The sequence below is a fragment of the Antechinus flavipes genome, chromosome 3 (assembly GCF_016432865.1).
Source record: "Antechinus flavipes isolate AdamAnt ecotype Samford, QLD, Australia chromosome 3, AdamAnt_v2, whole genome shotgun sequence".
Lineage (NCBI taxonomy): Eukaryota > Metazoa > Chordata > Mammalia > Dasyuromorphia > Dasyuridae > Antechinus > Antechinus flavipes.
The window spans coordinates 617707603-617734205 of record NC_067400.1 but is presented as its reverse complement, the minus strand read 5'-3'; the positions used below and the strand labels follow the sequence as shown (position 1 = coordinate 617734205).

Genomic DNA, 26603 nt, shown 5'->3' with positions numbered 1-26603 from the left:
TCCCCAGACCCAGCAATGCTCCCCCTAGATGCAGTAGATTTTTAACTGTTTTAGGGAAGGTGAACTTCAGGAACAAGTTGCCTGCCTCAGGCACAATGGAAAGGGACCCTCAGGGGCCCATCTTAGTTTTACAGTATGGCCTGGAAAAGCACCCCCCATAATAATAGCTTAGAGCCTCAGAAGCTAGTGACCTCTGACCTCTCCAGTGCTCCCAGTGACCCATGATCACACTGATCTGGGCTGGAGGGGCTCTCGCCTCTTTGACCCACATTATGTGGGGGCGGGTGGGGGGGCACCCTCAAGCTCTGCATTCTCCCCGCTCCCTTAAGAGAGCTTATCACCCCAGAATGAGAGAGGGAATAGGAGTGAGACATGGCCCATGGGAAGGGCAGCACTTACCATATACTGTTAAATGTCCTTGTCCAACTATTATGTCGCCTTGAGAATTAATAATGCCTATAAGGTAGTCATCAGAGTCACTGAGGGTGAGGTTAGGGATGAGCAGGGAGCCGTTGGGGAGCATCTTCTCCCGGATGCCTGCAGGCTCCTGCACTCCAGTTTCAACCATGTATTCAGCAACCATATGGAGAAGTCCTACTGTTCTGAACCAAAAATAAGCGTATGCCTTGCCTGTGTAGCCCTGGAGTTCCAAGGTGACGCTGTGGTTCACTTCCCCATAGGGAGGGTTTGGAACAACAGTGACCTGAGCAGACGTCGGCTGGATCCAGCAGCTGAGGATGGAGGCTGAGAGGGGAGGAAGGAGGCAGAGGTCAGCAGGGTCTCTCTGCCCTCCTGAGAGACCAAGGCCACTGAGCTGTCCCGGACATAAGGGTGGGGGCCACTCAGCCTGACTTGGGGGCTGCTGGGAGCTCAGTGGGGGTGTTTGCAGGGATTCCTGGGCCTGCCCATCATGTGAAGGCCCCAGCCTCTGCAGAGAATCGGAGCCTTTGGTACGAAACACATTTTCGGCTCCCTCCCCGGGCTTGTTTCAGAACAGATCTGCCAGTGAGTCGGGCAAGGTGATGGAGGCAGAAAGGAAGCAATAAAGTATTGTGACTGAGGACAAATATCAGATTTTAGAGACTCCTGAACCCATTGCGCTCAATTTACAAATAAAGAAACTGAGGTCCAGGTAAGGTGAGACATGTGACTGATATTAAATAGGAAAGGGCAAAGGCAGCATTTGAACTCCTGGTCCCAAATCCATGAAGGATCTTTTCACTGAATCCTGGGTGCATTTTAAGGCTGATACTTTGGCTCCCAAACATCAGTGGGAGGACGGTGGTGTTCCAGGTAAACCCAAGCTAAGAGCCTAGGGGACCTGACCATGGTCACGCAGCCAGTACACATCAGAGCTGGGATCCACACCCAGGTCTCCTCTGACTGGAAAGCTTCCCTTCTCCCCTTCAAAGGTGGCTCTGTGCCAGCACTGGATGTTGCCCTGAGTCTCAGGGATGTGAGTGCATAGATATGAACTGCTGCTGCTATGCTACTTTCCTCCTGCCTCTGGTTAGGAAAAACTCCTTGGTCAAGTCTTCTTCGAGAATGACTTGCACAGAAGCCCTTATACTGGTTCCTTTCTCCCCCACCCCTGGGCTCCTGCAGAGTTGGAGTCTCACCTGTGATCAGCAGCCCCCACCAAGGGCTGAGCGCCCTGCACTGAGGCTCTGAAGGGCTCTCCATGGGTCTGTGCTGTGGCTGTGTCACCCCGTCTCCTTCCCAGGAATCTCTCTGCTTTCCTGAGCTGTGTCTTCCCTGTACAGGCTCAAGGGCAGACCCTGGAGGTGTCCCTGCTGCTGTCCAGGCTAAGGCTGTCCCTGGGGGCAGCCCGGAGCTGGGTCTCTTGGGCTCCTCCTTCTCTGGAAGACTGAGGTCTCTCTCTTCAGAGCTGGAGCTCTTCTATCTGCCTGGATCACAAAAGCCCCACAGGGCAGGAACTTAGCCTTTGACTTTCTCCTCCCTCCTCCCTATTCTCTCCTCCTTTCTCTCTCCTCCTCCTTCTTCCCCTCCCAGCTGCTGTGATTTCCGTCCTCTCAGGGGAGCCCTTCGCCTGCACAGATCCCCCCCACCCACTATCCATGGAGAAGTGGTTCTGTCCCCCAGAGAAACATTAATAGTCACTCAATATTACCTACTGTTCAGTAGAATTGATACCTGACCCCTGACTACTTTATTTCCCTGCTGGAGCAGACATTGTTTAGACCCCAAAATGAGCACAGAGGGCACAAAGGACAGAGGCACTAAATTTGTTTGAATCCTTATTTGGGGCTTTTAGCTCGCAGACTGTCTCTCCTCCCCTACCCCATCAGGCTAGGTCATAGTGTCCTGACCTTCCCTTAGGTGTTTTATCATAACTTCTGAGAGGATCCAACAGGGCTGGGATGATGCTGACTAGAGCTGCTCCTCTCTCTGCTGGGAACAGATGGGGCCATCTTCTTTTCCCTGCCCCTTCCAGGACCCCCAGCAATCCTCCCCCATCTTTCATTGAGAGAAGGCTGAGTCTGGATCCCAGCAGAAGAGAGTTCGAATGGATCCTCACACACTTTGTAGCTTTATGTCCTTGGGCAAATTGAACTATCTGCTTCAGTTTTCTCAGTTGTGCAATGGGAAGGATAATACTAGCACCCATGTCCCAGGCTTGTGGTGAGGATCAAATGATCCTCATATATGTAAACCATTTAGCACAGTGAAGGAGGACCTCTAGGCATCCTTTGGGAGAAGGGAAGGCTAAGAGCATAAGAATGGCTCTGGATGGAGCTGAATGGGAAGTAGGGAAAGGAGGAGAGGTCTAAGAACTCAAGGGGGTCTTTGATTAGGTTTATCAATAAACACTTTGCAAGCACCTACTAAATTCCAGGCAGTGTGTTAAGCACTAGGGATACAAAGAATGGTAAAAATCCCTGTCTCCTAATGGAGGAGACAATATGGACAGAATTCTAGATATAATGAGGACAAAATGGAGAACATGTCAGAGAGAAAGCACCAGCATTAAGGGGGATGGGGGAGGAGATTTGAAATTAACTGAGGGTGAAAAGTAGGAGCTATAGAGGACAGCTGTCTCCCTCACATTGGCCGTCTCCCTCCATCTTAAGTCTAGACATTGTCTGAGCTCTAACCTGGGGCATGGAGGGCAGAATCTCCACCATTCCCCTTCTGCAAAAACTCATAAAAAAGTCCATTTCTCTAAAGACAATGAATATGATCCAAGTTCCAAGGTGACGCTGTGGTTCACTTCCCCATAGGGAGGGTTTGGAACCTGAGGCATGGAGGGCAGAATCTCCACCATTCCCCTTCTGCAAAAACTCATGAAAAAGCCCATTTCTCTAAAGACGATGAATATGATCTTCTGAGTCTGCAAGGTCAACCCATATCTCCTAGTGTTGATGAGGAGTGGGCCAGGGATTACCCCTAGTCACACAGGAAATAAGTGGGAACCGGGTATGAAGTTTCAGTACATTAAGGCCCAGAGCTGTGAATCTCTGAGGAGAGGAAGATGAAATGTGAGGCAAAGAAGCATATGCAATGGCATCCCATCCCCCCCAAAGGTAATACAAAAGCATTGCATCTGACAGTGGCAGAAAAATACCCAAAGAGGTGGTATCCTGCCCAGGCTCACAGGGAGAACAAACAAAAGCAAGGCTTATGCCCCCAAATCCAGCCTTGGGCCTTCCTGGGACTCAGACCAGCCCAGGGCATTCCTGATGTGTCCAACTGTGGGGAAAACCCAATTCCCTGCTCCATCCCTATAGGAGGCTTCTAAGGGTTCAGTCAGAATCTTTGGTCTCAGGCTTCTGGAGCCCTAGATGGCAGGTCATTGAGGGTAACTTGGGGCTGAGCTCCTCATCTTTTCTTTTCCATCTGCTCTGTGTGGTTAAGCCTGGATTTCCATGTATTTCCTGAGCTCTCCAGCTCTATTTCCCAAAGTCTTTGTCCTTAGCCTAGTGGAGTTCTGTGTCCAGTTATGGGTTCCACATCTTTTTTGGGGGGGGGGATTTATTTTTTTTTAATTTTTATTTAATAATTACTTTATATTGACACTCATTTCTGTTCCGATTTTTTTCCCTCCCTCCCTCCACCCCCTCCCCTAAATGGCAAGCACTCCTTTATATGTTGGATATGTTGCAGTATATCCTAGATACAATATATGTTTGCAGAACCGAACAGTTCTCTTGTTGCATAGGGAGAATTGGATTCAGAAGGTATAAATAACCCGGGAAGAAAAACAAAAATGCAGATAGTTCACATTCGTTTCCCAGTGTTCTTTCTTTGGGTGTAGGTGCTTTTGTCCGTCATTTATCAATTGAAACTCAGTTAGGTCTCTTTGTCAAAGAAATCCACTTCCATCAGAATACATCCTCATACAATATCGTTGTCAAATTGTATAATGATCTCCTGGTTCTGCTCATTTCACTTAGCATCAGTTCATGTAAGTCTCGCCAGTCCTCTCTGTATTCATCCTGCTGGTCATTTCTTACAGAACAATAATATTCCATAACATTCATATACCACAATTTACCCAGCCATTCTCCAATTGATGGGCATCCATTCATTTTCCAGTTTCTAGCCACTATAAATAGGGCTGCTACAAACATTTTGGCACATACAGGTCCCTTTCCCTTCTTTAGTATTTCTTTGGGATATAAGCCCAATAGAAACACTGCTGGATCAAAGGGTATGCACAATTTGATAATTTTTTGGGCATAATTCCAGATTGCTCTCCAGAATGGTTGGATTCGTTCACAACTCCACCAACAATGCATCAGTGTCCCAGTTTTCCCGCATCCCCTCCAACATTCATCATTATTTTTTCCTGTCATCTTAGCCAATCTGACAGGTGTGTAGTGGTATCTCAGAGTTGTCTTAATTTGCATTTCTCTGATCAATAATGATTTGGAACACTCTTTCATATGAGTGGTAATAGTTTCAATTTCATCCTCTGAAAATTGTCTGTTCATATCCTTTGACCATTTATCAATTGGAGAATGGCTTGATTTCTTATAAATTTGAGTCAGTTCTCTATATATTTTGGAAATGAGGTCTTTATCAGAACCTTTAACTGTGAAGATGTTTTCCCAGTTTGTTCCTTCCCTTCTAATCTTTTTTGCATTAGTTTTATTTGTACAAAGGCTTTTTAATTTGATGTAATCAAAATTTTCTATTTTATGATCAGTAATGGTCTCTAAGTTCATCTTTGGTCACAAATTTCTTTCTCCTCCACAAGTCTGAGAGATAAACTATTCTATGTTCCTCTAATTTATTTATAATCTCGTTCTTTATGCCTATCGGTTCCACATCTTACAGAAAGAGTGAGGCTTTATCCAGAGGAAGTGACCAGGATGGTTGGGGATATAAAATCATTTCATGAAAGTGAATTTTTGACATAACTAGAGAAAGATCTCATGGGCAACCATCTGCAAATATCTGAAAGATTGTCCTGGGGAAGAAACCAGGATGGTTGTGTTTGGGCCCACAAGGGAAAACTATGGACAAAATTCTAGGAAATTCCTGTGCTTTCAGTTCAGCATGAACTTCCCAACAATCAGCTCTCTGGTTTGGATTGCATTGGTTCATGAAGTGGTAAGTTCCCCATTACTGGGAGGTATTCAAGCAGAGCCTGGACAAATACTGCAGTGCAGAGGCACATTCAGTTAGGACTCAGTTCCTACAATTCTGTAATTATAAGCATCTCTGGGGTTTTTTTTTTTAAGTTTCTGTGCTGCCCCCTTGTAGTTGTATGAGTGAATATATGCCAGGTGCTGGTTTACTTTTTCTGAATGTTGAGTCTTTCTGGGAAAGGGATGTGACATCAGTGTGCAAAGACCTAACTCCTTTTGCACAGTTGGTTTGTATAAAAAGTCAAGCTTGGCAATGAGTCCTCCTTCAGATGCACTGGAAGAGATGGCTACCCAAAGGGCCTTTCCTAGAAAGGATTGGCTGACTTAGTCCTGAAAACTGATCATGGGCACTAGAGACCTGGGTTAGTGTCCTGCCTCTGCTATTTAATCACTTTGTCTTCAGATTCATTGTTTTACCTCTCTGGGACTTAGTTCCCTCATTAGTAAAATGGGTACATCGTGCTAAAATAACCTCTCAGATCATCTGTTAAGACACTCAGCTGCTCCTGCTTGTCCTTGGAATAATAATAATGGTCAATATTTACAAAGGACCCTAAGTTTTACAAAGGGCTTCACCTGTAACATCTCATTGGGTCCCCAGCAATCCAGTGAAGTGGGTATTATTATCCCCCATTTTACAGATGAGGAAATTGGGTCAGCAGAGTTTAATTGACTTGCCCACAGCCACACAGATACTTGGTGTTTTATGAGAGTTTTGAACCCAACTCTTCTTAACTCCAAATTGATGGTTACCGATTCTGCCTTGCTGTCTCATCAAAAATGGTCCACACATTCCAGACTTCCCACACTCTGGCACCAGCTTATTTTCCCTGCTTCATTTTTCTTTATTCTCCAACCTCCCATCCCACACACTCTAAATCCTGGTCTTTGGTGGGTTATTATCTATCTCCCCCTTTATATTCTTCTCCAAATCCTTCATTTTTACCTAAAACACCACTAGAATTTCTCATTCTTGTGTCTTATTTAAACTATTCCCAGTGCCCGGAATAAGGAGAGCTAGTTTGGGGAATGGATAAAGCATTGAATCTGGAGTCAATAAGACTCATCTTTTGAGTTCAAATATGTTCTCAAACATTTCTTAGTAGAATGACCCTGTGTACATCACTACCTTGCTCCCCTCAGTTTCCTTATCTGCAAAATGCCTGAAATAGCCAATCATTTGAGTGTCTTTGCTAAGAAAACCCTTAGATGAGATGAGATAAAAAGATAAGAAGAGTCAGACTAGACAAGTAAGATGACTGAATGGAACAATGTCTGTAATGCTTTCTTAATCCCCTTTCCCATTGGAATTTCACTCATCTTTAAAGGCTAAATCAAATGTCCTTCTCTTCAGGCAACCTCCTTGAGGTGTTTTTCCCCTCCTTTCTTTTTTTTATTTTCTCAAAACATATGCTTGGGTAATTTTTCAACATTGATCCTTGCAAAAACTTCTGTTCCAACTTTTCCCCTTCTTCCCCCAAACCCCTCCCTTTGATGGCAGGTAGTCCTATACATGTTAAATAAATCAAAGTATATGTTAAATACAATATATCCATACATATTTATAGAGTTATCTTGTTGCACAGGAAAGATCGATTTAGAAGGAAGGTAAAAATAACCTTAGAAGAAAAAGACAAAAAGGCAAGCAAATAGTAACAGAAAGAATGGAAATGTTATCTTATGGTCTATACTCATTTCCCAGTATTACTTCTCTGGATGTAGCTGGTTCTATTCATTACAGATCAGTTAGAACTGATTTGGATCCTCTCACTGTTGAAGAGAACCATATCCATCAGAACTGATCATCATGTAGTATTGTTGTTGAAGTGTATAATGATCTCCTGGTCCTGCTCATTTCACTCAGCATCAGTTCATGTAAGTCTCTCCAAGCTTCTCTGTGTTCATCCTGCTGGTCATTTCTTATACAACAATAATATTCCATAACATTCATATACCACAATTTATTTAGCCATTCTCCAATTGGTGGGCATCCATTCAATTTCCAGTTTCTTGTCACAATTCTTGTAGTTGCCTTTTTTTCAATGGTTCTTGTGACAGCTGTTTGCAGACATCCCACAAAATCAGCAAAAGTTTCATTGGGACCTTCCTCTATTTTTGTGAAGGCTTCCCCTCGATCTTTTCATAGGAAGGAACGCCATGCTTTTATTGCAGCAGTAGCAATTTGCTCATATGCTGCTATGGGGCTAATTAATCTGTGCCAAATTATCTGCATACTGACCTTCACCTGCTAGTTGGTCACAGGTGATTGGAGTATTAACTTCAGTTTGCTTATTGCATTGGGCTTGAATCCTACATAAGTCACTATACTCCAAAAGCCACAAATTTTGTCTAGGTTCTAAACATGTCCTTGCTATGGATTTACAATCACTGGGGGTTAAGATTTCATAAGCCAAATTTTCTAATAACATCTTAACATAAGATAATGTAGCCCCATAAAGAGTGCAACCCTTTTTCAAATCCTTAATTGTTTCTAGACCAAAAGAAGTGTATCTTCTCCTTTGTTGACCTGAAGAGTCAAGCTCTTCAATCACAGGTTATACATTTATTAAATAAGATATATTCTTTCCTTCTTTTTTTTGCTTTAACTGATGCCTGTTGTAATCATGTCATAGGCTGCTTCATAGGTGGTACTGATTGTGTCACTGCCTCTCTCCCTCCTCCTTCTCTCTCCATCCATGAAGGGTTAATTGAGAGGAGAGGGTCATGAGATGGGGAATGCCCTAATGGCTTCTGCTGTGAAGCAATACATTCAGAATTGTACTTAACTCTTTTCTTGTCTAATTCTTCATCCTTTTCACTTAGTTTATCAATTTTCTCCCCTTCCTGCTCTTTCTTATTTTTCCTTATTCTATAACTTATATAATTTCCTAAAGCCAGTTGTATTAAGTTATATTATAAAATGTTTCTTTGGAAATTAAGTCAGGTCCATTATCATTGTAGTATTCACATAGTTGCTCTCCTACTAATTTCCACTCATCTGGATTTAATTCTTTTTCCTTAGAGAATCAAGGAGATGTGTATTGTAATGTTTCTAAAAGTTCAATGATCTGTTCCCAAGTTACAATTAAACCTTGGTTTTTTATCAGTCTAACCAAGCTTTCAATACGATTTCCTTTCAGTGGAGAAATCTCCTTTCTAAACATTTGTCCCATTTTAATTGGAATAGTACTTTAGCCCTTTACAAAGTTTCCTTCTTGTACTCACCCTAATTTCTGGGTCACAGATGAAGGTTCTTGGTCCCATGTTTGGATGCCAAAATGTGGTGTTCTCTATTTCACTTTTCCTTGGGGGTCTCTGGGGCAGCCTTCATTTCAGTTCAGTAATCACTACAAATACAGCCAGCTGTTAAAGTCCAAATCATTTATTATCTCTTTCAAAGTCTTGTCTCCTTTCCTGGGTCCCGGTTAGCTTTCTTATAGTCCAGATCCTTTATTATCTCCTTTCTGGGGCTGGGCAGCTTTCTAGAAAGCCTTTCAGTCTGGCCTTAGTGGTCTTAGTAGGGGAAGTATAGGAGTCCAGGCCAGCCACCAGGAAGATCCTGACACCAGTCCTAGAGGAGAAGTCCACTCTCGGAGGAAAGACAGATTCATTTCATTTTCCACCTTTGTGCTGGCTGGAGGCTTTGGATTCAGAGAGAGCTAGAGGCTGAAACTGGAAGAGACAAAGGACCAGTGGCAAGAGCTCTCGGAACCAAGGAGAGAGATAGGCCTCTCAGAAAACTAACAGGCTATTTTGAAAGAGACAATAAAGCATCTTAATTTTTAACAGCTGGCTGCATTTGAGGTGATCATTATTGTGCCACAGTTCCCTTTTGATGTCCTGACCTAGTTTTTTTAATTGTCCTATTTAATTACTCTGCCTCAGGTTATAACCTTTCCCTCTTAATGTTTGATGAGATAAAGGTCTATCTCAGTTGCTCTGCCCCAAAACCCTAGACTATAATCATTCCCTCTTAAATGGTTGATGAGATAAAGGTTTTATATCTTTAGGTTATAGTCATTCCTTCTTGATGTTTGACAGGATAAAGGTTTATCCATTTAAGATGTCATTAGAATATCAGTAACCTCTCCAGTACTTCCCTCCATTGTGTCATCCTAGGTGCCTCCCCCCATTAGGTTATCCCCATCCAGATACCTCCCTCATTATGTCATTGTTCTTGCTATCCTATAAAAAAAGCTTGCTCTGTGATACTTAGGGTTGGATTCTTTGAGATGATAGTCTTGCCCAGCCCTAGGACCAAGATCCATTTGGTCCCAGTATATCTCTCCACTTAATAAACTCTTAAATTGGTCTCTAATCTCTGTCTTGCTCAGTTTCTCCAGCATTACATTTTGGAGGTCCCATTGAGATATTGAGAACTGAGAATGCGACTAGGGGTTAGAGACATTTCAAGTCTCCACTTTGGGCCTGGAAGACAGCTGGGGATCTGGGTTTTCTTTTCTTAGAAAAGAGAGCAGTTCACCAGCTGTGGCCACACCCAACAGTGGATACTTTCGATTTGGCCAGGAGAGAGTAAGTCCAATCTGATTTGTTTTTGTTTATCTGTGTTAATACTTGGATTCTCAGAATATTAGAATTCTGACAATGATGGGCATTGAATTCTGAGAAGGTTATTATTCAGGATGCTGGATAATACCCTCTGGTTTTGTGTCTCCTAGACACTTGGTCTGATACGTGTTTGTGCTAATACCTGAGTTCTCAGAATAACAGGACACCAACAGGTTAAAATTCTGAGAAATAGTGTCGTACTGGATGCAGTTGGCACTACCTGAGTGTCTCCTAAGACACATCTGGTTCTGTGTGCCAGTTGGCACTACTCTGGGCATTCCAGAGTATAAATCTGAGTGTCTTTTAAAGACACCATTTGGCTTGGTCTTGATTAGATGTCGAACTGGACACAGTTGTCACTACTGGGGTATCCTTTTTAAGACACTATTTGGCTTAGTTCTTGATTAGTGTCAAACCGGATGTGGTTGTCACTACTGGGGTGTCCTTTTAAAGACACCATTTGGCTTGGTTCTTGATTAGTGTCGAACCGGACACTACTGGGTTGTCTTTTTAAGATGCCATTTGGATGGCCAGCAGAAGGAATATATGATAAAGAAATAGTACAAGCAGTGCACCAGATAGTTACTGGTGAACCTGGCCATCCAGATCAGTATCCTGATATTGACATCTGGCTACAAATAATTTCTTTTTCTTTTTTTTTAATAACTTTTTATTGACAGAACCCATGCCAGGGTAATTTTTTACAACATTATCCCTTGCACTCACTTCTGTTCCGATTTTTCCCCTCCCTCCCTCCACCCCCTTCCCCAGATAGCAAGCAGTCCTATACATGTTAAATAGGTTACAGTATATCCTAGATGCAATATAGGTGTGCAGAATCAAACAGTTCTCTTGTTGCACAGGGAGAATTGGATTCAGAAGGTATAAATAACCCGGGAAGAAAAACAAAAATGCAAGCAGTTTATATTTATTTCCCAGTGTTCTTTCTTTGGGTGTAGTTGCTTCTGTCCATCCTTGATCAATTGAAACTAAATTAGATCTCTTTATCGAAGAGATCCACTTCCATCAGAATACATCCTCATACAGTATCATTGTTGAGGTATATAATGATCTCCTGGTTCTTCTCATTTCATTTAGCATCAGTTCATGTAAGTCTTGCCAGTCCTCTCTGTATCCATCCTGCTGGTCATTCCTTACAGAACAATAATATTCCATAACGTTTATATACCACAATTTACTCAACCATTCTCCAATTGATGGGCATCCATTCATTTTCCAGCTTCTAGCCACTACAAACAGGGCTGCCACAAACATTCTTGCACATACAGGTCCCTTTCCCTTCTTTAGTATCTCTTTGGGATATAAGCCCAGTAGAAACACTCCTGGATCAAAGGGTATGCACAGTTTGATAACTTTTTGAGCATAGTTCCAAATTGCTCTGCGGAATGGCTGGATATATTCACAATTCCATCAACAATGTATCAGTGTCCCTGTTTTCCCACATCCCCTCCAACACTCCAACATTTCCCTGTCATTCTAGCCAATCTGATAGGTGTGTAGTGGTATCTCAGAGTTGTCTTAATTTGCATTTCTCTGATTAATAACGATTTGGAGCATATTTTCATGTGTCTATAAATAGTTTTAATTTCTTCATCTGAGAATTGTCTGTTCATATCCTTTGACCATTTATCAATTGGAGAATGGCTTGATTTCTTATAAATTAGAGTCAATTCTCTATATATTTTGGAAATGAGGCCTTTATCAGAACCTTTGACTGTAAAAATGTTTTCCCAGTTTATTGTTTCCCTTCTAATCTTGTCTGCATTTGTTTACAAATAATTTCTTACCTTCCTTCCTAGCTAAGGGCAGTTTTAAAATTGTGGGAAATAAATTTTATTGTTGGCTATGCAGACTAGAATTGGTTATCTTTAAGTATAAGATTTAAAGGAACAATAGCTTGTTAAAGAAGTTCTGTTAACTTGCCTGAAAGGGGTTGTGTGCCTCTAATTAGGTAAAGTATGTAGCAAAAAGAATCTGACTTTTCTGAAAACTTCAATTTTGGCCAAGTTGGAGCTTAGGAGAAGTCCATTGGGAATAATGGCCACATGGGGCCAGAAGGAGAAAAAGAAACTATGCTGTTTCATTATTTGAAATGAGATAGGAAAAGCAGTTTTATATTATTGGAAATTTAAAGCTGTTTGTTACCTATAATTATAACATTGTTAATTATGCTTTAAATCCAGCTCTGCTGGACATGTAGGTTTTATGGAATTCCCCCACCCACCCACTGATTTCTGCTACTTTAAATGCTGGCAAAGATTAGGGATCTTTTGTAAAGATTTAAACTCGCCCCCTACTGCTGTTACTTCAGTTATTGGAGCATCTAATTAGCCTGGAGTGAAATTTAGTTCTATTTCCCTCCCCCACCCCTCTCTTGGAAGGTGGAGTGGGGGGAAGGGCAATCACATGGAATCCTCTCCTCCCCCCTCCCTCTAAACTGTTCCAGACATTTTTTATCAAATTGTAGCTACCTGATTCTTGGCTAAAAGCAGCAAACTGATTTGTATAAATATAAGGTTATGGTAAATTATCTGTTTAGGATTTGTTACTGGAGGTAAAATTTCTTGGGTTTGTAGTTAATATGTCACTGCATTTTTTTTCCTCCTGTAACTGATTTCTATGATCAGAGCAATGGTCAATGAGAAATTGTTAATTCAATTTTGTCATACCTTGCTGTTTCCAATCTGGTTATCTGTAATCATTATATCTTAAATACTTGAGCAAATAAGTATTTAGTCTGGTCATCGTGTCTGGATATTCAAGTTTTTTTGTTTTTTTTGTTTTTTTTGTTTTTTTTTAAGGTTTATAACTAATGAGAGGCTACATCTTGTAACAGTCCTTGTGGACTAGTCTTTCTATCTCAGACTGTTCTAACTTTTCTTTGTTGGATTTGTTTTTGTTTCTAGATTTGGTCAAATTATAGATATATTGACTTGCTTCTGGGACCTAGATCAAGCTTTGATTGTCAGCACGCTGATTGTCAGCCTGTTTCACTCCAGGCTAATTAGATGCTCCAATAACTGAAGTAACAGCAGTAGGGGGCGAGTTTAAATCTTTACAAAAGATCCCTAATTTAGCCAACATTTAAAGTAGCAGAAATCAGTGGGTGGGTGGGTGGGGGAATTCCATAAAACCCACATGTCCAGCAGAGCTGGATTTAAAGCATAATTAACAATGTTATAATTATAGGTAACAAACAGCTCCCCCTCTCTGGACTGAGCATCTTCGCCCATTTTCATCAGGAAGCAGCTTTTGAGAACCATCACCCCTTCTCCTGATGTAATTTGGACTGATATGGGGGAGTAGGAAAGTGGTTGAATTGTTAGAATTTTAACTGTATTACTGTGTTTAAGACTTGGGATGGAAATTGTTTAACTTGTGTAACTATTGCTGTTATGTTTGAGGGACTTTTAGTCTGTTACATATATGCATATGTATATGATTTATATTGGGATGGTTATTTGATAATTCCTTTCTGAGAAAAAAAAAGGGAGGAAGAAATAGGACATTGGAGAAACTGGTATATTTTCTTAGGCACTTCTGCCCTACCCCCTATCCTACTAGTTCAGATTTAATTGGAAATCCTTTAAACAGTCCTTTTCATTTTTTACTCCTTGCTCAAATTTACTAGACCATGATTTGCTGGTTGTGCTTTAACTTTGAAATCCCTTATTCTGTTGGAATTGTCCTGGCACACTCAGTTTTGGGGATTATTTTTTAGAAATAACCAGAAATTGGATATCTGTATTGGAACTGTCAGTCTCTCTGATCTGTTTCTCCACTCCTGTTATCCCAGGTCCTTAATTAATATTTCAGCGTACTCAAAAAGACCTTGTAGTTGATATCGGGCCTCTAAAAGTTTGGGGTTTGCCTGCCTTGGTCTAACTGTGCATAATCTGCTCAGAAATGTGATCCTTTCTGCAGCCCTGTCTGTTCCTCTGGGAAGGGACAGGTGGAGCTACTCCAAGCCTCACCCTTCTTCCCTGGAGCAGGTTGCCCCTCTGAATGGGCAGCACAACTGTCTTGAGCCCTGCTGCTCTGTAAGCAGAGGCAGAGACATGTACAAATGACCACAGACCTAACTCGTAGTAAATTATCCATATGCTCCCCACCTGCAGAAGATCTGACATGATTGAAATAAGGAACTTTATGTATTTCTGATTAACTCTGAGGTTATCAGGGAAAGACTTGCCCTTGCCATAAGTCCTTGAATTGTTCTAGCTTTATTTTGATTTTTATTTGGTCCATTTATTTTACATAGGGTTGTTCAAAATTATGGTGCTGAGACCTTCTAGAGGAAGGTAATTCAAAGATTTGAATAGTTAGAAGAGAGAGTGTGTGGAATGTTGTGCCACAGTTCCCTTTTGATGTCCTGATTCCCTAATTGTCCTATTTAGTTACTCTGCCTCAGGTTATAACCTTTCCCTCTTAATGTTTGATGAGATAAAGGTCTACCTCAGTTGCTCTGCCCCAAAACCCCAGGCTATAATCATTCCCTCTTAAATGGTTGATGAGATAAAGGTTTTATATCTTTAGGTTATAGTCATTCCTTCTTAATGTTGAAAGGATAAAAGTTTATCCATTTAAGATGTCATTAGAATATCAGTAACCTCTCCAGTACCTCCCTCCATTGTGTCATCCTAGGTGCCTCCCCCCATTAGGTTATCCCCATCCAGGTACCTCCCTCATTATGTTATTGTTCTTGTTATCCTATAAAAAAGTTTGCTCTGTGATACTTAGGGCTGGATTCTTTGAAATGATAGTCTTGCCCAGCCCTGGGACCAAGATCCATTTGGTCCCAGTATATCTCTCCATTTAATAAACTATTAAATTGGTTTCTAATCTCTGTCTTGATCAGTTTGTCCCCCATTACATTATTACACAGAACTGAAACTAAGGCTGCTTCCAGAAGCCCCCCAAGAAACCTGCCAACAGAAAACGACTATATTTTAGAGAAGAGAATGTTACAGGAAACCATTAATTGCTGTAAGATTAAATCAATCATACTGAACCAAACCATTGTCTCATCAATTCCACTTAGTACCTTGTAAGAATCCTTTGTTTCAAGTTCAGATTTCTGGCCCATAACATCTTCTCTTTTTATGTATGATTGCAGGGCACAGTCAAAACTAATAGCAGGACTGTCAGGCTAAAATTCTATTTTTAGAAAGCTATATATCATATTCATTGAACAATGAAACCATGTTGTCTTAAAAGTTAAATAAGTTGCTGAAAATAGATAGAGATCCTGATGGAAGTAAAAAGCTTTGAAATAACCATTTTAAGAGAATTTACAGTTAACCAGAAATTTAACAAACTTATCTCAAAAATTCCCTGCATTACTAAGCATTAGAATGCCTAATATGACCTCCTATCAAAGTAGATGTTCACCAGATTTGAGGTAAGAGCTATTAGCCCTTCTAATAAGGGAAGTAATTTCAATTAGTCAGCAAAGGCTAGAGATGAGCCCCGGGCAAGGGGGAAGCAAATGTTTGTTTGTTTGTTTGTTTTTCCCCTTACTCCACCCCTCTCTTCCTCTAGGGGAAAGGCTCGTGTCTGAGTTAAGAAACAGCCACATTCACTGGGGAAGGGTAGACTATGCCTTTACTTTCCAAGGCCAACTGAACTAAAATAAAACTATTGTTTTCCAGGGGTTCTCAAACTACTGCCTGCGGGCCAGATGCAGCACCTGAGGACAGTTATTACTGTCACCCAAGGCTATGAAGTTTCTTTATTTAAAGGCTCACAAAACAAAGTTTTTGTTTTTTACCATAGTCTGACCCTCCAACAGTCTGAGGGACAGTAAATTGGCCCCCTATTTAAAAAGTTTGAGGACCTCTGTATTTAGTCAATTGAAGCTGACTAAATTGAAGCTGAAGTTAAGATCCAAGAGCACGAAGACAAATTTATAGGAAAAGACAGAGAGATCTGGTTCTTCCTGTCGCTGGATGCTAATTTTATGGCCCAAGGTAGAACTGAGGAATGGTCTGGTTTATACCTCACTATTTGTCTCAGAAATTCTGTTATTACTGACCAATAGATTGTTATCTGGCAGAAAGCAAAGTTTCTAGGACTATACTATAGTGTTCCTAAAGCCATAAGACTTTAGGATCATTGACAAACTGATTGTTAGAGCAATAGCTCTCCTAAGGTCTTGGGAGCCTCAGGATTGCTGCTATATTTTTAGAAGCTGCACCCCCATCACTAATACAAGCTTCTTATTGCCCTTTCAATCTTATCAATTGCTTTTACAATAAACCTTTCTTGCTCCTTATTTTTAACTCCTTCTTTTAAAACCTTCCATAAAATTTTATAAATGCTACCCTTTGTGTATATTGCTCCATTAAAGGGGAAAAGCAAGACAAAGGTTCAGAATGTAGGTGACATTTAGATAATTTTGAGCAAAATCACACAAAACATATACTACATGTCCAGTGGGGCTGACAGAATTTTAAATATTTTTTACAAATTGCACAGTATACAAACATGTGACCTCTTTAGGTAAGTTACCAGAGAATCTTTACTGCTCAGTTTTATTTTGGCTTAAAATAAATCCAATACAGATTTAAATTTCTAGTACTGTGTCCCTTTGAGCTTTGGGGGGGATAGACTTGGATCAAAGAAACCCTAAAAATTCAACCCCTTCTGGCCTCTGGGAGGGGATCCATCCTCCTAGTCATAGGGAAAACTCCCATAAAGATCCCCACTTTTAATTCAATTGGAGATCTTGACCTTGGGCATAATCACCACCCTTTACTGAGTTGAAAATTAATCCCTCAAATTCATCTGGAGACTATTCCCTTGCTCCAGGCCACAAAAACTCAATATAATCAAAGGGTGAAACCCCACTTTGCTAAAAATCCCCACTGAGAAGTTGTTTCTTCTCAGTGTAAGCCCATTTTGGCAAAAACCCCTACCTTTGCTCGTCCCTTTGTAACTGGTCCTCTGGGAAGTTATTTCTCAGTGTAATAAAACCATTTTTGCCACAAACCTTGCCTCCATTCATTTGGGACTGCGAATTATTTTGCAAAGCCGATGGCACCAGCCAGGGGATCTCTCAACCCTCATTTCTCACACCTCAACAATAATACTTTAATATTAGTGCACACATATTTTTAAAATCTTTTCGAATGCATCAATTGAAAGTAATCCTAATCTACACAATTTAAATTTAAACTCAGAAATTTAGGTTATGTTTTTCAGATAAACTTCTTTTCTTTTCTCATAAACTCCACTCTCATAGATTCCCCAAAATTTCTGAAATGGCAGTAAACTATTTGAGACCTGAGATAGAGTCTGACACCTGGGAACAAAATGGCAATGTCTCCCATCTCACCCCAAACTTTGTAATCTCCTCCAAACCCATGTAGATGGTCATATTTTACTGCTAGCATAGGTGATATAATAGGAACTGTATCCCCCTGATTTTTTGGAGGGGAAGGTGGACCTGGGTTGGAAAAATCCTAAATCTCAACCCTTCCTGACTTTTGGGAGCAAACCCACCCTTTTATTCATTGGGGAAACTCCCATAATAATCTCCACCTACAAGGCAATTGGAGATCTTAGCCTTGGGACAGAATTACCACCCGTTATTGATTAGTCCCTCAAATTTATCTGGAGATGACTCTCTAGCTCTGGGCCATAGAAACTTAAAATATAATCAAAGCTTGCTTAACCAAAACTTTGCTAATTCCTATCTGGAACTGACCTGATGGGCTACCAGTGGGTAGCTTCTCTGTGGAATCAATTCATTTTTTAGCCAAAAACTTCACCTGGAGATCAGGAAAACCTGTGACAATGGCCTGGAAACCCCATCACTGTTAAAGTATCTCATTCCTCATTTCTCATAAATGAGAACATAAGGGGAAAAGTAAAGTGTATTTTCCTAGATTTTCCCAAGACATGTTGAGATAGATCACACCCTTCTACAGAGACCAGAGTTCTGTGAAAAGAATTTAAGATTCTGGAGATGGGGGATGCAGGGACCCATCTGGAGAAAAACTGAGGCTGACTCTGGGGCATGGGGTGAAGGTTTAAGAGAGCCTGTCATTCTTCAGAGAGGCTGGATTGGACATACCATCTCAAAGAGCAAGTCTGGACATTTCTCTCCAACGGAGAGCAGTTCAGAGGCTGAAACTTGGATGTTTAACTTTGAAGAAAAATTCAACTTATTTTAAATCAAGGTGCCCCACAGGCAAACAGAAACACAACACAGAGGCACAAAGTAAGCACTTTTTAAGTGCTAAATGGTCAGATATTTTGCTTTGTAATTCAGCTGATTGAAAGAAAAGCATAGAAGATCGCAAGCTCCCAAGTGCACGAGCGCGTGCGCGCGCACACACACACACACACACACACACACACACACACAGCTTTTAAATTCTTCTTTTTCTCTAGTACAGAGTTGTTCCTTAGAAGAGTATCTCTTTCAGAGCTCCACATTTTTTACTCCTTCTTCCCGAGTTTCTTATAAGTATCCCTGTGCAGATCCTTTCTGCACTCTGATGTGGAAATCTTTCAAACTGTAATCACAGACAGCTCTTTAACATTTACTCAACCTAGAATTCCTGACATCCTTTTCCTTTGAACTAACTAGTTTGAGGAATATCCACAGGCATTCTCTTGTTACCTTTTATTTCCTGATGCTAATAAATTTCTCATCTTACTTATTTGAGACTTCAGGCCCACATAAGATCGCCAGACTACTAAATGCAATACTAGATAGGCCACTTCCTTATCTTTGGCCTTTGCACAGAGTTGCCTGTTTACCATGGAACCTACTTTCTTTTTCCCTTCCTAATTCTCTGGATTCTGGATTCTGGTCTTACTGAATGGAGTAAACTGAGGGAAGACTCAGTCATGGGAATATACCCTTAAACTATGTCCTAATAATGACCTGAAATTTTGCAATAACAAGTTGAATTATAGCTAAAAAGCTGCATTTGTTCATCCCTTTCTGTTTCCCACCATTTAAATTAGCTTTTAAGAACTTATTTTAAAGGCAATTTAATCTTTTGTTTTGGGGATAGATTTCCATGTTTAGAGTATAAGCCTGAATTCCCCCCCAAAAAAATGGGAGAAAAGGTCAAGGGGGAGGGCATTTCTGTTCTATTTAATCTTGTGTTTTGCAGTTTATGATTTGTACTCCTTTAACTGACACTCAACTGGTTAGGAGATGCCCTTTCTCCAGAGATCATAATAAATTCCTTTTAGCTTTTTCTTACTCTGAGTCTCTGATTGTTTTTGTGGTCACCACTATCCCACACATTACTCACCTACATGGTCCTAGGATCTTGAAACGTCTATGAGTGGGGGTCATAATATTCTCTCTAAAATGTAATCTTCTCTGTTGAGGTTTTCTTGGGGTCTCTAGAAGCAGCCTTCATTTCAGTTCAGTAATCACCACAAATGCAGCTAGGGGTTAAAGTCCAAATCCTTTATTGTCTCTTTCCAAGTCTTGTCTCCTTTCCTGCGGCCTGGTTAGCTTTCTTATAGAAAGATCCTTTATTATCTCCTTTCTGTGGCTGGGCAGCTTTCTAGACAGCCTTTCAGTCTGGCCTTCGTTTAGAGACCTTGGGCTCCCACCTGCCTTCTCTGGCTTCTGAATCTCCCTGACTGAATCCTGGATGAGGCTCTGAGAGTTAGTGCATTGTCTTTTTGACCTTGAGAGCTTCTTGCTTATATGCCCCACACTGAGTATACACCAATCATTATATCATGAGGAAACCATTATTTGTTGTAAGAGTAAATCAATCATACTGAACCATGCTAAATTAACTAACTGTTGTCTCTATCAATTCCACTGACTTAGTACCTCGTTTCAAGTTCTGGCCCATAACAGGTGACAATGCACTAGATCACTGAAATCAAAAGGATACATCTTCTCATGCTTTGACATGTTCCCAACTAATGAAGTCTGGATCCTGGACAGAACCCCCATCTGTAAAAAATAAAATATGTAAGAATTTCACTGACTTACTGATGAGTGCAGAAAAGATTTCTTTTACATTCTTACAAGAATTGGGGCCTAAAGTTAGTAGACACACTTTTGGAATAATAAAGACAATGTTCTATTTCCTATCCTGTCCTATCCTATCCAATTCCCTCCCCCAATTCTCTATCAATTAAGTTTTACAGATATTATAGAATGTGAATCTCTACCTCTCATTACACAACCAGTGCCTGCCCCCAAAGAGTCTACATTCCTATGGGAAAGATAAACCTGAAAAATAAGAGGGAAAATTCCAAAAGAATCTTTTTTTCAATTTGAGGCTACCAGCCCTAATTAGATGAGCCAGTCCTAGCACTGCATGAGTTACATTCTTATGGTCAAGATAACCTGACCAGACAAAGTTCAAAGGGTTCCCATTCAAATGGAAAAGTTCCAAAGCTTGTTACTTTTTTGGTGACTTGCAATTTTCTAATTTAAGTTACACTTCTCCAATTTAATTTTCATAACTGTGTAAAATAATTCCCCATTCATTTCTCACATTAGCAAAGACTGAAAAATCTCACAAAAATTTACGTGGGAAAAGATATTCCTAGGCCAATAGTCTTGGTGGGATTTCTCCCAGGGAAGGTAAAAACAACATCCCAGAGCTGAAAGGGGATTAACAGACAATTTGTTCCAACCACCTCACTTTATAGAGAATGAAATCTAAGCCCAGAATTTAAGGCACTACTTAACACCACAAGTAGTAAGTAGCAAAGGTTTAATTCAGATAAAGATCATTTGACTCTGATGGGATTCTGATTGTTGCCCCCCAGCCTAGAATGCCACAGAAATAATTAATCATGTGTCTCAGTAGAACGATGAGCAGGCCAGCATATTCTGTAATGACAAGTTTTCCACATAATGGTTACCACAAAACACAACATAGAAACCAGCCAATAAGAAAGTAGCATTAACATGATGCAGAAGAAGCCACTGGACCACAACCCTAAATAAATCTTTCCCCCAACATGGCTCCTGTGAAATTCCACTTCTTTGTTGTCCTTGGTCAAACCTATGCTAGCTATTCTGTCATTAGCAAGAATTAATACTGCCCCAAAAGGGCTTTTCTGTATATATTCTGGGAACCACTTGCACAATTCCATCAAGGATTTAGAACTTCCTCATGTTAGCAAACTCCTCCTATAACCTCAAAATGTAAATATCTTGTGATGTAATCAGCACTATTAGTGCTATAAAAATCTTAGTCTTGCTTTACTGGGCTGCTGATTCCAGTTGGCCACTGAGGGCTTAAATCCCCTTAAAGGCCTGTGCTTGGCTTGGATACTATCTGGGCCTGAATCCTTTCAGAGGAGACATCACCACATGTATCTGATACCTCAACAATGTTCTCTGTCTTCCTCTGCTTTGCTAGGAAGAGTAAAAGCTGGCAAGACACTCCCCCAAGGCACTGGCTCCTCGGCTTTGAGGCTCTGCTAGTGTAAGTGTTTGAGGGAGGTCCCTACTCCCTGTCCATCTGGGGAGAGGCCCTTAAGAGGTGTTCAGTCAGGTAAGAAGTGGGAGAGCTTTAGGGGCTCTGTATTACAGTATCATTCTGGGGTTCATTATGGAGATCTCCCCCTACACATACACACACACACACACACACACACACACACACACATACCCCTTCCTTCCTCTTCCCTCTCTCTGGTCTAAAAGACTAAGGCAGGCTCTCTGGGTATTCCCTGATCTTTCCAGAGAGCCAAGGTCACTTTCCCACAGGTTGTATTCATATTCTCCTTTAGAGAGGTTCAGGTGCCCCGGGCTCTACTGGAGATCAGCAGCTGTCCTTAGAAATACTCGAGAAGGATCTAATGTGGAAGAGAGTTTCCATCTACCTCTATCTGGATTAGTACTGGGTAGATGATGGGAAACAGAGCCTTTTGTATTTTGCTGATGCCTCCTGGAGGACACAAGTCCCAGCATGACTAAGGCATTCTCATTCATCACTGATCACAACTGCACAGATGTTAGCTCTAATTCCCATCTAGGAAAGATTGGGGTTGGTTCTATGCCTGCCTGAGATTTCCAATTCTGTTCTGGAGCCAGCCCAGGAGTTCTGTTCAGTACAGGATACGAAGGTGATCCAGGTCCATCTTGCAGCAGCACCAAGCAGGGAATCCAGTATAACAGAGAGGAATAATTTCTGGCACACCTACAGAATCAACCACAGCTCCAGAGATGGGATCTTAGGTCTCCTGCTGCACTTACAATTCATTATCAAATGAATGTGTGTATGGAGCATCACAAATTTTATAGTTCTATATAAAGAGTAGATATTGTTACCTATTATTATAAAAAATCCCAAAATCCATGAGTGAATTCAAGGGTAATTAAATGTTTCTAAAACAATTACCTTTCTATAAGCTGCACCAGGAGTTAATAGCACTGTCCTCATCAGGGATAATTTCTTTCTTCCATGAACTCATATTGGGGTTGGGGAAGGCAGCAGCCATCACTGGCCCTCATCCATTTTGTTCACCCTGAACCTTCCTGGTAAGAGGAAGGACATCAAGGCAGGCAGCAACCTACTGCAATCAACCACTCTCAGTACCAACTGCCATGATCCCCAAACTATCTTTCATCACCTTCTCTTCTGGTGCTTCTCTGTGGTCTCTTTCCTTCAAAGATTACTATTCTGCCAGTTTCTCCAATTCCTCATTTTTGTACACTAGACATTAGCAAGCATTTGCAAAACCTTCCAGGACCATTAATTTGGACCTTCATCATCTCTCACCTGGGATATTTGATTAGTCTCCTAATTGGTCTCTCCAACTCAAGCCCTTCCACATATCCCCAAATTAGAAAGATATTTCTAAAGTACATCTGAATGTGTCACCACCTCCCACTCAGAAAGATCTTGAGCTTCCCTCATTAGCTTTGGGATCAAGTCTAAATCAATCTCAAGTTTTTCACAGCCTTACTCTTTCCTAGCCTCTTTTCTCATGAAGAATAATAAAAGTAGCAAATGTTTGCTTCGCATTTAAAGGTTTGAAAAATACTGAGTATATATGACCTTATATAATCTCCAGCTGACTGCATTAGGCTGTCCTGTTCACAAAGTACTCTGAGTCCTTTCAGCCATCCTCTCCTGACAAAAATGTTCTCCCACCTCAGGTTTGCTCAAGTGTCATTGCAGGCTGACCTGAAGCCCTCTTCCACATCAGCCTCTCCCAGGCCTCTCAGCTTCCTGTCTTCCCATCCAAAGTTACACTGTGACTGCTTTGAATGAATTTTCGATACAAATGTAGCCAGATGAGGGTGTTCAGTTTCTATAGGCAGAAAAAGTCGTTAGCCTGAATTTGTGGGAGATGTTTTCTCAAAAAGACAACATTGTTTCCCCCACCTAGCAGAGACACAATCTCTCAGTAGGATTTTCCACATTCTGACCTTCTCATTGTCTAAATAAAATGGTTGTATAAGCTGACTTTAAAGTCTCTTAACAGTCCCCCTCATTCCATGATCCTATAAAATGTCTTGAAGACATCAATTGAAGTGGGATGTTGAAAGGAATTTTGGTTAGAATCTTGCCCTAGTCAAGTAAGGCAAACTCAATATAATCAAACAAAAAGAATTCTTTTTTTTTTCCCTGTAATGACCGTGTATTTAAAATCAGCCAGAGTCAGGAATTCAGTTTAAGGGAAAAATCTTCAATCTTTATTGTGAAGTGAAGAGGTGAATAAGGATTGTGATAGCAAATATAGTCAAGAAAGATTGCGATAGCAATATGGGCAGCTGCGACAGGAAGCCAGCTAACAGAGAGGGAATCTGAGCTGAAAGGTCTTCACAATGGCAAAAGCAAGCAGTTTCTCCTCCCCTTCCTTTTCCACTCCCCTGCCTCCACCCACCAAAATCATCATTTCTATACAACACATCAGGACTTGCACAAAGAGTGGGCGGGGGCCATTCTTTCTCCAAGCTTATATATTAATAGAGTATGGTCCAATTACTATTTAGCCTCATGTACTTGGGACCTCAGTGCATCATCTCAAGCCTCAGCCCATTATATTTCCATTTCAAAACATTTTAAAGAATGTTTTTATTTTATTTTTTTCAATCAAATGTCAAAAATCATTAACATTCATTTTTTTTGTTATTTTGACATTCCAAATTCCTTTCTCTCCTCCCTTTCCTGGCCTTTTCTTGAGAAAGCAAGTATTTTGCTATAGATTATACATGTTGGAATCCTTACTAACTGCTAACTAATTAGAGTTGATCTAATCTTACAAGAAGATGTTTTGGGCAGAACCTGAAACAAGGTACTAAGTAGAACTAATTAATACAAGGCTCGTGTTCACACCTTTACTCATTGGAGTTCAATGAGTTCACACCTCCCTTGAAGTTCATTGGGCCAGAGAGCACTATGGGAGAAAACCCATAATCCCATTCTCTCAGAAGAGTCAGATAAAAGGCCAGCGATGAGGGCTTTATGGCAGAATACATTTTTTCCTCTTGGCTGGCTGGTCGCAGAAGAGAGTTCAGCTGGACTGGAGAGGAGCGACTCTGGTGGCAGACGAAGAGTTTTCAGAGGATAAAGCTACGAGTGAGAGTTCAGTGGACAACCAGATTCATCTTCATCCCACACCACTGTGGTAGGTGGCTGGGCTCCTGCATGCCCCCCACTGAGACCAAGCTGGTCTGAAAGACTCACCAGAAAGCTAGCTGAGCTCCAAGAGAAGGATTTGGAGATATTCGGAGGGCCCTAAGCTAAACCGGCTGTGTTGTGAGAAGAACAAGAACTCCAACATTTGAACTCATAACATTTGGCGCCCAACGTGGGGCTAACAGACCCCCTCAGTGGATTTCAGTGGAAAAGCTACGATCCTGATTCCAGTGGAAAAGACCCTTCAACCCAGAAATTAGGGTCGCCTCCCACTCCCCTTCCCCTGGCGCCATCCCAGCCCGTCTCCACCACCACTCCCCACCCACAGAGGGAACAGAAGATGAAGTACATCATTGGCATTGGAGGCATGACCAACGGAGGAAAAACTACACTGACCAATAGACTCATCAAAACCTTACCAAACTGCTGTGTGATCCACCAGGATGACTTTTACAAGCCACAAGATCAAATAGAAGTCGGGGAAGACGGCTTTAAGCAATGGGACGTGCTGGAATCTTTGGACATGGAGGCCATGTTGAACACAGTCCTGGCATGGCTAAACAACCCCATGAAGTTTGCCCGCACCCATGGGATCAACATCCAACAGAACTCCCAGGAATCCAACTCCGATGATACCCACATCCTCATCCTGGAAGGCTTCTTGCTCTATAGTTACAAGCCCTTGCTGGATTTGTACAGTCGCCGTTACTTTTTGGCTGTTCCATATGAGGAATGCAAGAGAAGAAGAAGTACCCGCAACTATAAAGTTCCTGACCCTCCGGGTCTCTTTGATGGCCATATTTGGCCCATGTACCAGAAATACAGGCAGGAGATGGATAACAATGGTGTGGATGTAGTGCATATCGATGGACTGAAATCCAGAGATGAGCTTTACCGTCAAGTCCTGGAAGACATCCAGAATACACTCTTAAATCGCCCCTAGCTTCTGGGAAGAGAGTGAGAAAGGGAGTGGGACCTGCCCCTCACGGATTTAGCAGATCTCCATCATGCCAAAGGAACAATACACTGAACCAAGTCCATAGACTCTACAGGGCCCAGAGACAGGCACCCTTAGCTCCTGGGGAGGTCAAGCAATAGTAGAAAAAAGAAACAGGGACATTAAGACACTCCTCCAAAAACAAAAGAAAGGGGGAGCCACGGGTAACCCTAGAGAACTTCTAAATTTAGTTCTCTATACCATTAATTTTTTAATCTTTGATAAAGATGCACTGGCTCCAGCAGACAGGTTTTATAACCCACCAGAAGAGCAGTGCCCAGTGCGAGCAGCTCCACTATCTTTAGATAATCGCCAGGTGATGTGGAGAGATCCAGAAAGTGGTGAATGGAAGGGACCAGATAGGCTAACTGCTTGGGGGAGAGGATTTGCTTGCATCTCTACATGTGGAGAAGGAATCAGATGGGTGCCGACAAGCCGCATTCGCCTTGTCCATCGCAGAGAGATGGAGCAGACCCTTGAAACAAAGGAGAAGACCCAAGAAATATCGGGTGGTTCTGTTGCTGATTGTGCTCACCATTGAAAGAGCATAGCTGACAAAGAGACTGTTAAAAAGACTTTTAAAATCTTCAGGAATCATTGGATTTCCTAACACGAGATGAAACTGTTTTAGTTCTTGAAAAACCAGCGAGAATCATTGGATTCCTTAAGTGAAAAATTGTTGATGAGACCTTTTGCAGTACTTCAGAGCTTACAAGAATTATTAGATTCCTGGCACATGAACTAATGGACAATGGAATCCTATTGGACTGTTTCTAGGACTTATGGACATGTGTAAATTTTCAG

At 41.4% G+C, this 26603-nt stretch overlaps 2 protein-coding genes across 2 annotated transcripts in view; both read left to right on the top strand.

Moving 5' to 3' along the window:
• LOC127557569 (carcinoembryonic antigen-related cell adhesion molecule 3-like) overlaps positions 1 to 26603 on the top strand; it is a 272771-nt gene that overhangs the window by 205969 nt on the left and 40199 nt on the right. The gene's annotated exons all lie outside the window — the stretch shown is intronic.
• Positions 25030 to 25851, top strand: LOC127556369 (nicotinamide riboside kinase 2-like). The gene has a single exon (XM_051989479.1). It carries the CDS (start codon positions 25143 to 25145, stop codon positions 25743 to 25745), a length of 603 nt encoding a protein of 200 aa, XP_051845439.1. The 5' UTR covers positions 25030 to 25142; the 3' UTR covers positions 25746 to 25851.

Excerpts from the sequence above, each read along its gene's own strand:
- LOC127556369 (XM_051989479.1), top strand. The coding sequence starts at position 25,143 with ATGAAGTACATCATTGGCATTGGAGGCATGACCAACGGAGGAAAAACT.